At 45.0% G+C, this 13,832-nt stretch overlaps 1 protein-coding gene across 1 annotated transcript in view; it reads right to left on the bottom strand.

Annotated features, from left to right (window-relative positions):
- Gsap (gamma-secretase activating protein) overlaps window positions 1–13,832 on the bottom strand; it is a gene marked incomplete at its 5' end in the record, with an annotated part of 70,016 nt that overhangs the window by 9,856 nt on the left and 46,328 nt on the right. The window contains 7 exon segments of the mRNA XM_013510519.1: window positions 2,273–2,367; window positions 2,771–2,841; window positions 5,248–5,343; window positions 8,706–8,767; window positions 10,592–10,623; window positions 11,288–11,346; window positions 12,063–12,191. Coding sequence (XP_013365973.1) covers window positions 2,273–2,367; window positions 2,771–2,841; window positions 5,248–5,343; window positions 8,706–8,767; window positions 10,592–10,623; window positions 11,288–11,346; window positions 12,063–12,191 — 544 coding nt within the window.

The raw sequence follows: 13,832 nt of genomic DNA, 5'->3' as shown, positions 1-13,832 counted from the left end.
GCAAGTTAGGCTTTACTTCAGAATTCTTTACTACGTCAGACTAAGCGATGATTCAGGATTGCCTTTAAACAGCTATTTGAAAGCACAAAACCATGAAGCTCCATTGTATGTGTGATTGGCAGTGGCACCTCTTGTCAACTCATTAAATGTAAGGATCACAAATTTGTAAATTTTGTAACCATAAAAGTTCAGATAATTAAAAAAAAAGTCACATCATGAAAAAATAAAACTACCTCTTCCCCTTGTAAAGGTGTCTGCGATGAGGTATTAGTTCATAGTTCTCAGAGCAACTATTACAAAAATGATGATATATATTTATTTAGCGAGTGCTGACAAAAAGTTTACCATCCATTAGAATTTATATATAGTCATAAATCATGCATACCAAGAGCCAATGTTCAATGAGGGTGTCAATAATACACAAAGGAGAAAGGATCATTTTTTTGAAAAATAGTTCTGAGAAAATTAGATATCCACTTGAAAATGAATGAGATGGTATATTTATCTTTACCATACACAAAAATCAACTCAAAATGGATTAAAAACCTAAATGTAAGACTTGAAGCCATAAAACCCCGAAAAGAAAACATAAGGGAGAATGTTCATGACACTGTTTTTGGCAATGTTTTCTTGAATGTTACACCAAAAGCATAAGTAACAAAAGCAAAACTGTACAAGTGAACTATACCAAACTAAAGCACAGCAAAGGAAATAATCAAAAGAGTAGAAAGGTAGCCTACAGAATGGGAGAAAATATTTTCACATATATCGGATAAGGGGTTTGTATCCAGAACATGTATTTTTTTTAAAACAAACTCTAGCAAAGAAACAACCCAATGAAAAAATGGGAGGACTTGAACAGATATTTTTCCAAAGAATACAATAAATGGCCAACAAGTATATGAAAAGATGCTCAATATCACTAATCCTCAGGGAAATACAAATCATAGCTACAATGAGATATTACCTCACACCTCTCAGAGAAGCTCTAACAAAAAATAAGTTTTGGTAAGAATGTGGCAAAACTGGAACCTTTATATGCTGTTGGTGGGAATATAAAATGGAGTAGCTACTGTGAAAAACAGTGTGAAATTCATCAAAAAATATTAAAAATATAATTATCATATGGTCTAATAATTCCACGTTTGAGTACATAGCCAAAGGCATTGAAATGGGGATTTCTAAGAGATCTGTGCACTCACATGTTCTTTACAGCTTTCTCCACAACAGCCAAGATATAGAAACAACATAAATGTCCACTGATGGATGAGTGCGTAAAGAAAGGACACAATATACATACAGAGGAATATTATACAGCCTTAAAAATGAAATTCTGTCATAATCAACAACAGGGGTGAACCTGGGGGACATTATGCTCCTTGAAATAAGCCAGCTATAGAAGGCCAAGTACAGCATGATTTGCACCTCTTTATATGAAGTATCTGAAATAAACTCAGAAACAGTAGAAAGCAATTGCTAAGCACTGGTGAGAGGGCAAAGGTGGGGGGGTTGCTCATCAGCCAGTATAAAAAGTTTTAGATATACGTGGTGAATGAGTTCCAGAGACCTACCACACAACACCGTGTCTACAGTTAATGATGCACTGTGCACTTAAAAATCCATTAAGAGGGCAGGTCTCATGTTAGAAACTCTGGCTATAAAATAGTAACATAATAAGCAGAAGGCGGATGGTTTATAGCCAGCAGGAGCTTATTCATTTCCAGTCATGGGTACTGACTTACAACCACATCTTCCCAACTAAACTCTTACTAATCGTTGTGACACTAGTTTCAAGTACCTCTCCCGCCATGAAAGAGTTGCTCCACCATTTGCAGGATGAGCAAATGTCCAATTAAGTCAGTGGTCGTGCACATGTCCCAAGGTGTTTCAAGACTGACTTGGTCGTGCCTCAAAATCCTACAGGAGATTTTTAGCTTTCAAGCACTTCAGAATCAGCTGAATTCCTGATGCAAACCAGACCCACTTCCTCCTAAGTATCGACCTTGATCAGAAAGACCAGGCTCAGAGAAAGGACTCCCGGGGTCAGCCCCGCTGGTACGACATTGCCAACAGGGGCCAGTCTGGGCATCCTGAAGGTCACAGTCACGAGCTACAGCACAGAGCAGTCATCAGGGCTGGTGTGGCCACGGAGACCAACCTCGAGGCCACCCGCAGGGCTCACTGTGCAGTTCACGATGTGCCAGCATCCAGGGTCCATGTGAAAAAGCAAGAACAAATTCATACACCAAAAGGCGAGACAACCAAGACTTACCAGGAGGCAGAGGCAAAAACAAACTACTAGTAGCTTCCAAAATCCTGGTCATGATGTGAAAGACCGCAAATTCAGCAGCACTGCCACGCTTATTGCTGGGGAAAATGACAAAGCAGTGAGTCAGCCATTTGTCCCAGCAGCGACTCGAGCTATACCACATACGGGGACCCATGTTCATCATGAAATGCTGTGAGCTGGAGAAAGCCTCCTAAACGTGCCAGTGACATCTGCCCAAGGCCCAGAACCCACAGGCAATATCCTCGTAAGCTGGAAACTGCATTAACTGACGTTCTCCTTCCGAGCAGTGCTGGGCTCCAGTGTCCTGCCTCCTCGTCACCCTGTGCCAGGGACAGAGGGCGGCTGAGTGCGAGGCTAAGACAGGCGGTGCTGTTGCTGCTGAAAATCGCTTTCAATTAGGAGGTTCCTAGGGCTTTGCTAGAACAGTGTCGCTGACTCTCTGGGCCCCATGATAATACACAGTGAAAAATACTTGCGTACAGCTGGAGAGGCCAAGGGTCAAGATTGTGCTTCCTCCAACTGGTTTCCAGTATGCGGCAAATGAGGTCCAGCTGAAGGAAAAGAGTCTGTTAACCCTGCCCAGACCCTTCCCGAAAGCCCCTCTAGCTCTGAGCAGCTGGTGGTGCCCAAAACACAACGGGCCTCTCTGAGGCCACGCAAGGCATGGAGTGCAGAGGGGCAAGATGGAAAATGTAGCTGGGCGAGGTGACACACACCTGTAAGCCCAGCACTCAGGAGGCTGAGGCAGGAGGATCGTTGCAAGTTTGTGATCAGCCGGGGCTACAAAGTGAGCTCAAAACCAGCCTGAACTGCATAGCCAGACCCTCTCCCAAAAAGTAAAAAAAAAAAAAAAAAGATGGAAAATGTGCCTGGAGTCTAACAGAGCTCTCTATCTGTCCAGCCCACCAGCTGCCCTCTGACACCCTCGCCTGCAGGAGGTCAACACCAGGCCTGCCACCACGCAAGGGCCAAGAGCGGACAGAGACAAAGACCCAGCATGCACAGGGGGGCCTGTGAGCACCTGCCGTGGCCAGCATGGTGTCACGCCCGGGTGCTGCGGTTGCCTGGCTGAGCGACCCTCGGCAAGTCACTGAGCCCCAAATCTCAGTGTCCTCAGATGTGAAATGGGGGAGGGGCTTGTGACTAGGGCACCTGTCAGAACTGACTAGCCCCCTGATTGGAACAAGACGGTCAGTGTAACATCACGGTAAGCAAACAAAATAGGAAGCTCTCCGTGCCTTAGAGCGTGATCCAAAACTCATCCTAATTCCGTACCGATCTCTCAGCAGCATGGCAACCTCCACAGGGCTGCAGGCTGTGAATTCGTGTGTGGTGCGTACAGGCTAAGCATGGGGCAAAGCGGAAGGGGGTCCCCAGATTTTCGGGCAAACCCCAGCCTCAGTGAGACGCATTCTTGGGTTCGGGAGCAGCTTCCTGGGCGTATTTCAGAAAGACTGCCGGCCACCCTCTGGGACTGGTGGGTGCTGCCAGACAAGGGCAAAGGGGTTCGGCCTCCACTCGGGACGCCGGGTTCTGAGTCTACACATGTATTATTTCTGTGCCTACTAACTCCAGGGTCTTAACACAAATTAGTGCTGAAACCAGGAACTCTGGTTAGTTTCTGAAGCCAGAACTCTGAGAGCCTGAAACAAGAGGATCACAAGTGTAAGCCCAGCCTGGCCAATTTAGTGACTTAGCAAGACCCTGTCTCAAACTGTTACAGTTTTCAAAATGGGTTGGGGAATGTAGCTCAATGTGGAGACTTCTGTTCAATCCCCAGTACCACCAATAAAACAAAACAACAAAACAAAAACTACAGAGAGGATGCTGTTTAAATGAAAACCCTTCCTCACGCTTTGGAAAGTAAAATTTAAAATTAACAGAAAAGAAAGGTATCAGGTAGATATGTTAAATGAGCATATAATACAAAACACAAGGGTAAGAAAATAAGTAAATATCAAACATGGGGCATATCAGGAACACTCTCATGAAGTGAGGCCCCACAACATTCTATAGAGGAGGAGAATTATCAGGGAAGATTCAATGGCCTGCTCGTAAATAGCAGTATGAGAATAACTAACCATTCCTAGTACAGTATGAACTATGAAACTCAAGTCTTTCTATGGAAATCAAATATATTGTCCAAAACCAAATACTAATGACTGTAATAGAGGCAGAAAACTTTATCGGAATTATATCTAATAAACCTAATCTTCCAGGGCTCACCACAAAAATATATGTTCACACACTGGTTTATATGCATCCTGGCCTTAGCCAAACTTAGAGAAACATTGGAGCCTTCTCTGTCTGTATAAGTGTTTTCCTTCAATTTGTCAAGCATATTATTTCTAGATTCTAAACAGGGTCAGACCTCATCTTTATATGCTTTTTAAAAGACCCAGGACAGCCTGAAATCTCAGCACATCCTACTTACATATGAACCGATGGGATTGATTGGCATCACAAGTTTCAGCACGTGGCTGCCGGGGGACGAGCAGCCATCTCATCGCTGACGCTAATGGGGTGGTCCTGACACACCTGAACTGGGATGCAGCCACTGTGGGCTGTTGGAGCCAGTTAAAAACTGAAGTTCAAGTTCTCTCATGCCTGCATAAACCTCCCTGTATAGAAACCATTGCTTTCTCCCTACTGAGAGCTAGAAGTTGCCAAGAAGAGATGTCGAACATTTGGCAACCACCCCAAATTCGTCATTTCTGCTTCCATGAGCGTAAAATCACTACTGAAACAGAGGGCAATGAACCACTTTCACAGCCAGTTTCTCTTTGTTATTTCCCTGTCCTCATTCTATAGCACAAAGTATACTGGTTTGAGGATGGTAGATCTCCAAACGCCTAATTTGAAAAATACACAAATGGTCTCACTGAACTACACACATACTGAGAATCACACATGGAGGGAGGAAGTGATGGTAGGTGAGGAGAGAAAGCCAAACCAACCAGTTTTGAGGTGTAGTCCACAACCATCTGTTCAATTTTCTTTTTCTGTACACCTTGCAGGTGTCTTAGGAGATGGTCTTTTAGCTCAGACACCATCTGAAACAGGATGTGCATTAGGTAAGTCACAACCTACTGACACCTGCACCTGACTTGAATTAGAGCCTTTTATTAATATTCCTTGTCAGTGTGAAAAATACCAGATCTCAAGATCCCATGAGCAGAGATGCCAACTCTCAGTAGTTCTCTGATGAGACAAACAGGAGACCCCAGTGCTTCCTCAAGAGGAGCTACTTAGGATTTACCCACAGCCCAGGGAGTAATTGAGAGCCAGGCTCCAGGACCTGGCGAGAACTCTGCAAAGAGGCCCGTGGGAGCCACCAGCTTAGAAGTTAAAGGCTTTGGGATCTGCCAGAGGGTTGGGATCCACTCCTCCAGGAGCTGCATGCTACAGTGAGGAGACCTGCATTCCAGTGCTTCCAAATGGGGGGGTGTCTACACCGGCTCTCCTCCCCTCATCTTTGGGCCTCCCCAGTCAGTGGTCGGCATTCTTTGCCTCCTATCATTTGTTCTTCTGTCCTTCCTCCTCCTCTTCCTCCTCCTCCTTTTCCTTCTCCTTCTTCTCCTCATCTTCTCCCTTTGGGCCTAGATGCCCTGCTCGTTATGAGACCCTCCTGGATGGAGAGATCTTTGAACCAACAAACAGCCCCTGAGAGCCGTATAACTGCCACCCCACACCCGTGGCTTCTATTCCCGCCAGTGCCCCCTGGCTTTCAGGCCAAGACACACCGGTATCTTATTTCAGTCCAGTCTTCTACATGTGCTAGATGATTTGGCTTTTTTAAAAGTTAACTTTTTCTGTTTAAGCAATAGTGTATACTTTTGCGTGCTTTTTCAACTTTTCCACAATAACCAGAAGATGAAAATTCAAATAACTCATAATCCTACCATCTACACAAACATTTGAGGTTTTCTCCCCTTTTTTTCTGGTATGCACACATGTTCTAATGTTTTATAATCTGCTTTCTTTCATGTAGTAATTGCCTTACGTCATTAAATGCATAATCATATCCGTTTTAATGACTGTTCAGTATTAATTTTATGAAAGCACTACAATTAAATTATTACTTTTGTGTACATATAGGATATTTCTTCTGCTATTATTAGAAATACCACAGAAGTATATAGAAGTTATTTACCATACCCCCAATTATTTTGTTAGACTAAGTTCCCAGAAATGCAATTTGTTGGGCTGCATACCTAAGGTTTGCAAGGCCCTGTGTTTATACTCATTTTCCAGCATATTTCATGGGGCTCTTGGGCTCCGTGAACCCTCAACTTTCCTATGTGAGCTTTAAATCCTTGCCAGTCTTTGCCAGTCAGAAAACCACTTGTGCTGTTTGTCATTTGACAGTGGTTACGCTGAGGATTTCTCTGTTCTCTTCCACTCTGGGCTATTTGACCATTTACATTTGAAAGAGGACAGATCAATGCCTTTCTCTCCATTTTCCTCCTGCTGTATTATTTTCTTATTGATTTATAAATATCATGTGCCAAATGCCAATCATTTGACACCTTTGCAATTTTTTCCCCAAATTTATTGCTTGCCTTTTTCTGTTTTTTTTTTTAAGTTTTTATTCCATCACATCTTTTCCTATTTGCCTACATTCAATAATATCTTCTAAAGGTCTTCTTTATTTCAGTATTATTTAACTACCCACTCATTTTGTTCATATTCCTTCATACAGTGCAGTTTTTTATAGTAAACTCCTTAAACTAACAATCTTCCTGCTTCAGCCACCTGAGTGGTGGAATTACAGGCCTAGTTCAATACTAAATTCCTTAATCTGCTATTTCTGTTTGTTTATTGTATAAAATGGTGATTTGGGATAGAAAGAATCTAAATTTTCTTTTCTAAATAATTAACCATTAACCAATTGATACATTAAAACTTCTTCCTTTCTATACCAATTTTTAAACATCTTATGATCACACACTAAATATTCAATTTAAACTAAACTCCACTAACTGCTTATCTTCATATACCTATTCTTTCTAGTATTGTATATAAACACGTATTGAGATATCGGGTAATGCCAAGTCCATGTCTCTTAATTTGTCAAGTAAGTTAGTTATCTGTCAGAGCAAGTTACTTCATCCCCTTTTAGGCTGTAATTTTATTAAGCCTAGACACTAAGACTGTCCTTCATTTGCTTTTCTGCTTCCTCTTAATAAAAAAGTAACTTGCTCTTTATTGTTTTCCACTTTCTCAGTTGCTCAGCTGCTGCTGCCTAAGACAATCACAACATCTTCCTTTGGTTTGGTTTCCCACTGCGCTGGCTACCGTTTCCAGAACGGTGTACAAGGATAGCAAAAATAACCTTCAGCATTCCAGTAAAAGGTGTTGGCTATTGCTCTGGACTACTTGTCTACTAAGTATATTTCAGGAGTGGAATCTGACTTTTGTTCTCTTTCAATGCCTAGAAAAATGACCTCTTCTTTTTCTTCTTTGACCTTGAAATACAAATTTCACTAATACATTTCCTGGAAAAGAATCTAATTTGACTGTGTTGTCTTTTCAAGAGCCCAAGAGTATTTTTTAATTAAAGCGTGGGCTATCTATACCCATGAGTCATATTTGGGTTCTATGTTTATGTGGGTTCTCTAAAATCACTGAGAAGCATTCTGTCTGCTTTCAAAAGACACTTTATGTACCACAGGGATGATCTGGTCCTTGAAAATTGAAAAGAATAAACTTGAAGCCTTCTTTAGAGATATTTGACATTAATTGTGCTTTCAACGTCTCTATTTCTTCTTGGATCAAGTTTTGTGATGTCTATTTGCCAAGAAAATTCTTTGCTTAACTAGAATTGTCAAGTTAATAAATATAGATTTATACATATTTTCTCAGAGAGTATTTTTAAAATATGACATAGCTAAAGTATAGATTAACCCATTCTTAAGTCTTCATGGCTTTAAAAATATTTCATTTGACTTTCAAGATGTCTCTTTCATTGTGTGTTTTTAAGGCTTTAGATTTATTTAAAATCTAAAATCTGACCAAGCCTGCTCGTCAGTGAATTTACCTTGAGTTCTACTTCTTTGGTCACCCTAGCATTTGGACTTCCTTCCCAAAGAATATTTTGTTTGATTTTGAACTCCAATACAAGTGCCACAAAAACTTGACTCTTTCTTTAAAAAAAAAAAAGCAACACTTTCAATGTCATGCATTCCTTATCATGATTTGTAATTACATATTTACTGGTGGGACTAATGCATCTCCTCCATTAACTTCATATCCCAAGAAGGCAACCATTGTCTATATGTTGCTGATCACTGATGCATGAGGTCTACAATACAGGCAACAACTGTTTGTTCAAAGAATAGAGGGTAAATTCAATGAGGATGAGAAATGCAACCTGACCTTCCCCTCCCGGGCACCAAAGGGCGCAGACCCTTACCAGCCCTGTCAGCAGCATCTGGGAGGTGTCCTCCTCCTGCAGGAGGGGCCTTAGCCATGGCTCTGAAATCAAACAAAACGGTCGTCATGCAAGGCAGTTTCCAGAGAGCAGGCTGAAACAAGAGGCTTTTCCTCTTATAAGTCACTGGGAAAATGTAACACTTCCCATGATGTGAAAAATCTCAGCGGCTCAGCATGACCCAGTCCTACAAGCCCAGTGCAGGTGACATAGACAGAGCTGTCACGCAGAAAGGAAAAGATCAAGAAAGACAGAAAACAAAGATGAAGAACCCATTCCCCAGCATCAGTTGGTTCTAGCCTTGACTTCTCCTCAACTCAGACTCACCACTAAGAACCTCTGCTTCCCGGGACACAGGGCCTGGGGCCTCTCTGAGCCCAAGGTGCCAGCACCTGGGGCCCAGCAGGGCTCTAGGTAGATGTTACCTGGCTTCCGTCTGCTTCCCAAGCCCATGGTTCCTCGGCTTTGGGAGTCCCTGATCTGAGGGGAGCAATCAGTTCCTGGGGCGAGTAATACTAACAGGCTACGTTACCAGACTGAACCAGTGGTGAGGTCGAGGTGGAAAGGCACCTGGAAAGTTAAACCAAACGGCACTTTCTGCATCATGACCAGCACTGCACTAGCAGTGGAAGTTTCCTAGGGCACAGAGACTGGGTAGTGACAGGCAGGAAGCAGGAGGAGTGTCCTGAGCAGGGGACAAGAGGTGGACACAAACCTCTTGAGCCAGGCTGCCAAGCCCTGCAGCACAAGGTGGAACACTGGACCCACCCGAGGCAAGGGGAGCCCTGGCTTGGGCATGGGTCCCTGCTAACCAGGGAAAAGGTCACTGTCACAGGTTGGGAGCTGCGCACACACTAGCTAAACCAGTTTCCATTACAGTCTCCAACATGCGCCTAAGAGGTGCAAGCCCGTGACACAGGTACAGAAATACAGAAGAAATGTGCACAGAAACTGCACAGAAATAAAAGCTGACCCTCGTCAGGCATAAAAATGCTCCTCTCCACAGCGCCTCGGAACAGGCTGTGCCTGGACAGACTCAGCTCCCCCTGCTGTGACCCCTGGCTCAGTCCCCTGCTTGTCAAGGCTTTATTAATCCACCTACCACCACCCCAGGAGGCCTCCTCCAACCTCGAACCCCGCCATCCCTACTGTGCTCCACCCCTGGTACCCAGCGCCCGGAGGTGACGCGATGCCTGCTGCTTGGTTTAGAAACGATGTGTTAGCTTCTCTCCCTCATGGGCTAAGGATACAGCAGCCACTTCCGGCACCCACACCACGCACCCTGTGCCAGCTGCTCCTGCATGCCCCCATTCGCCCTCTTTTGCCCCACGCTGGCCCTGGGAAGGACAGGGCACAGAGGCACAGCTGACTGGCCCAGGAGCACACTGTCAGCACGAAACAGCTCTGGACTGGAGCCCACCTCTCCCCAGCTCCTGGGCTCCTCGCTTCCACACCCCGAGGACCTAGCTCAGTACAAGCCAAGTGTTAGGCAGAATGAAAGGCATGCAGGGGTCAAACAGCCTGTGTGATCAGACAGCTGGGGCGCAGCAGCCCCTGCCAAGGGAACTGCCGAAGGGCACCCTGTGGGCACAGCCAGAGGGCATGTGAGTCACAGCAGGCACAGAGGACAAATCATGAAGCCAGAGGCCAGCTCCCAGGGCCTGAGCACTGAGCAGCTGTCCCCGAGGGCGCCGGTGCCGGACAGATGTGGAACCGGCGCTGTGGTCGCCAGAACAAGGCAATGTTAAAGGGCGCTGCCTTCATTCCGCCCCGGAAGTGATTTCCGCGCCAACCCGCAGCGGCAGGGAGAACAGTGCCGCAAACAGAACAGTGACACGCAGGAGGCTTTGGAACAGGTCTTCTCTTACCTGGGTGCCGCACTTTGAGGTTAGAAATCACCCTAGGAAGAAATCAGCAATGTTATCCACACAAGCAGCATTTTTTTTTTTTTTAAAGTAAAGCCACAACACTATGCAAAGATGCCCTCCTTTAAAAAAAAAAAAAAAAAAACATAAAATCACTGCAGAAACTGTTCCGGGCTACTGGAAACCTCAAAAACTTTAATTAATGTAGTCAAAGCCACGTTAGGAAATCATAAAATCTCAAAACCCATCAGTGCCAACGGCGATAATTTAGAACAAGTGCCTCCTCAGTTACTAGAAATAATGAGGGCAGGAACTAGAACAGAGGTTGGAGCGGGGCCTGTACTGGTAGCACCTAAGGTGACGCATCCACCCTGAAATACGCTTTCATAATAAAAGCAGGCTCGCTGGCCCACTAACTGTTTTGTTTTAAGCAACCTACTGTCTGTCCTTGTTCTCAGAAGTGCTTATTTATCCACTATAAATCTTCCACCCCAGGGCCCAAGTCTCTAAGGCTTAACCCAGGAGATTCTCCCCCTAGGAACTCCCAGTACCAAATAGGGTCACGCAGCCATGCTCACAAGCTACAGCACCATTTTGCTGAGAATATGCAGCAAAAGGAAGCAATTTCCACACACAAAAAAAGGCAACAGGGTCAAAGAAAACCCTCTCACGGATGCAAGCACCCTTCACTTCACTTACTTGCCTGCGTTATCGAGAATGTTCCTCACATACACTGTGGACCTTCTTTTCCCTGTTTCCTAGGAGTGAGAACACATCAGGGTGTGGAATGGAGTAAAGGTTTCATGGGTGGTTTTTTCATACCAAGAATACAAAGCAATATAGCTAAGAGCTTCAGAAAGATGAAACAGACTCAAGTTTTGAGTTGACTACATACAACACCACCCTGCAATCTACAGTAATCTACAGAGAGACCCCACAGCCACCCACCCAACCTCGGCCACGTCTTTACAGGGTTGGAGTAAAGAATCAAATCAGAAAGTTGACATTGGTGCAGTGTGTGTGTGTGTGTGTGTGTGTTGCTGTGTCATTTTTTCACATGTGTAGCTTCATGTCCCACAATGTATGACAGCCAAGACTCCTGCAGCCCTGCACAGATCCCAGGCCACCCCTTTATGTCAGTCGCACCCGCCTCCTCCTCCTCCTAACCTCCAGCAACCCCTTATTTGGGAACATATAGATTTTTTTTAAAAAACATCTATGTTTGAGGACACAGGAGACCCAGAACATATCTGAGATGGGGAGCGTAATCACACTTCCACTCTGATTTCCCTGTGTCCCTGACCTCTCTGAACTCCGGGTCCTCATAGCACCCCTGCAGGCTCCCGGGACAGGAATAGTGACAACAGATAATGTAGCACTGGGAAGCTCGGCGACTGGGCAGCACGGGCAGTCAGAGCCGGGGTGACCTGGCCCAGTGGGCCTCCGCAGCCCCGTGACCTCCTGACCCACGCACCTCCTCGGCGGTCAGGTTGTGCCACTCCCTCCAGACCACACTGTTGCTGTAGTGCGAGGGCCGCTTGGCATACTTGGCGTACTCGAGGTTGGAGTTCAGTTTTTCCCAGTAGCCCTTAAAGCTGTGGACCTGTAGGGAGAAAACCATCAGCAGTTAGAGCAGCAGGCCCACGGCTCACACTACCCAGCGAGGACCCCGGGAGCCCCACGGCCATCGCTCCGGGGGGGCGGCAGTGTTTGAGTGAATACTTCCCTCAGAGGGTGACAGTCCAGTCACCCTTTTAAACAGCAAAAGTCTGCCCTTTGTTCTTCATTTCCGCCCCCTTTCCACCCCCTGCTCACCGCCCAAGGCCAACAGGACTTCCCAGGGAGGCCTTTACAAAACACACCAAGCCACTTCCTCCCTGGGGACACATTCTCCTCACTTAGGTGGTGTCGAAAATGCTGTGTTCAGCGCAAGAACACTTATAAAGGTAGAGCGGGCTCACTTTCCTGCTAAGCTTATTTACTTCCAAGGCACTTTTCAAACCATACGCATCAAAAAGAGGATGAAATGAGTAAACTTCATATTCACCTCTCACGTACTCCCAAACAGAATCAGCTGCACCCATCTGACTCATTCTTAACAATGAACTGCAGTGCTAATATAGTTAATGTTGAAGGATATACTTACATAGAGGTTTTCCAACCAAGGAAGATGGATTTATGAGAGACCTGACTTATATCCTATGTGGTCATAAAAAAGGGACCGACTGCCTATCGCGGAGATGGGCTTGGCTGGATTGAAAGAAAATGAGAGAACTTAAAATAGACCTCACTGGACATTTCTAGCTAAGTGGATGCACCTTGAGACCATGCTCTTAAGTGAAATAAATCAGACACATGTGTGTCAATACTGCATTGTTTCTCTAGAGTGAGAAACTGAAAGTGTAAATGAGGACCAAAATGTGTAACAGGTATTGTGAAATAGGAAGAAAATGTCCAAATGGGAAGGGAAACTAGGAAGGGGAAAAGGAAAGAAGGGAAAAGAAAAAAATGAGATAAGAAGGAGAAAATGGAAACAAAGCTTTGTAAATAAGGAGGGGAAGAGGGTTTGAAGAGGAGAATGGGGAAGAAGAGAATCAAGATACATCACACACAGGTACAAACTCCCTGTGATGAGTGAGGCCAGTATTGTACACTAAAACATACCCATACAGTTCATATATTTACACACCTCATTCAAGAAAAGGGCTCTAATGTTAAATAACAGAGTGTTACCCAAATTTTTATTGGAAAAAGAAATCACAGGTGGCTTGAACCGGCTTTCAAGGTATCAGTAAACTGAGTTAAATGATAATATTCTAAAACTTGTTGTTTTAGAAGCCTGAAATGCCCACGCAGCCAACAGCCCTTCTCCTGGGGACAGGAATGACTTTAATCAACATAGCAGGGGCCACACTGGGCAACCGTGGAATCTCTGAAAGTAAGGACATGTGGTTTCCAGGGGCAATGGGAACACCGGAGGCGGCCTGGCTGCCCTCTTCCCCCGGCTCACTTTTTAAACATTATTACTATTATTTATAACGAATGCACCTCTACCACCCTGTGTTTCTTCCTTGCATGGAAAGAAGTGCACAGGAGAAACTCTGCCCACACCTGGCCTGATCACACCCCTCCCTGGGAATCACCCAGCTTTCCCGCTGCCCCCGCATCTGGCTCTGCAGAGGGCCCAAGCCGCGAACTACTGTAGGCGGCGTCGTGGTGACATCTAGTGGCCAGTAGGCTACTC

Source organism: Chinchilla lanigera, unplaced genomic scaffold (assembly GCF_000276665.1).
Source record: "Chinchilla lanigera isolate Chin_1 unplaced genomic scaffold, ChiLan1.0 scaffold00009, whole genome shotgun sequence".
Taxonomy (NCBI): Eukaryota; Metazoa; Chordata; class Mammalia; order Rodentia; family Chinchillidae; genus Chinchilla; species Chinchilla lanigera.
This window is presented reverse-complemented; position numbering and strand designations above follow the sequence as displayed.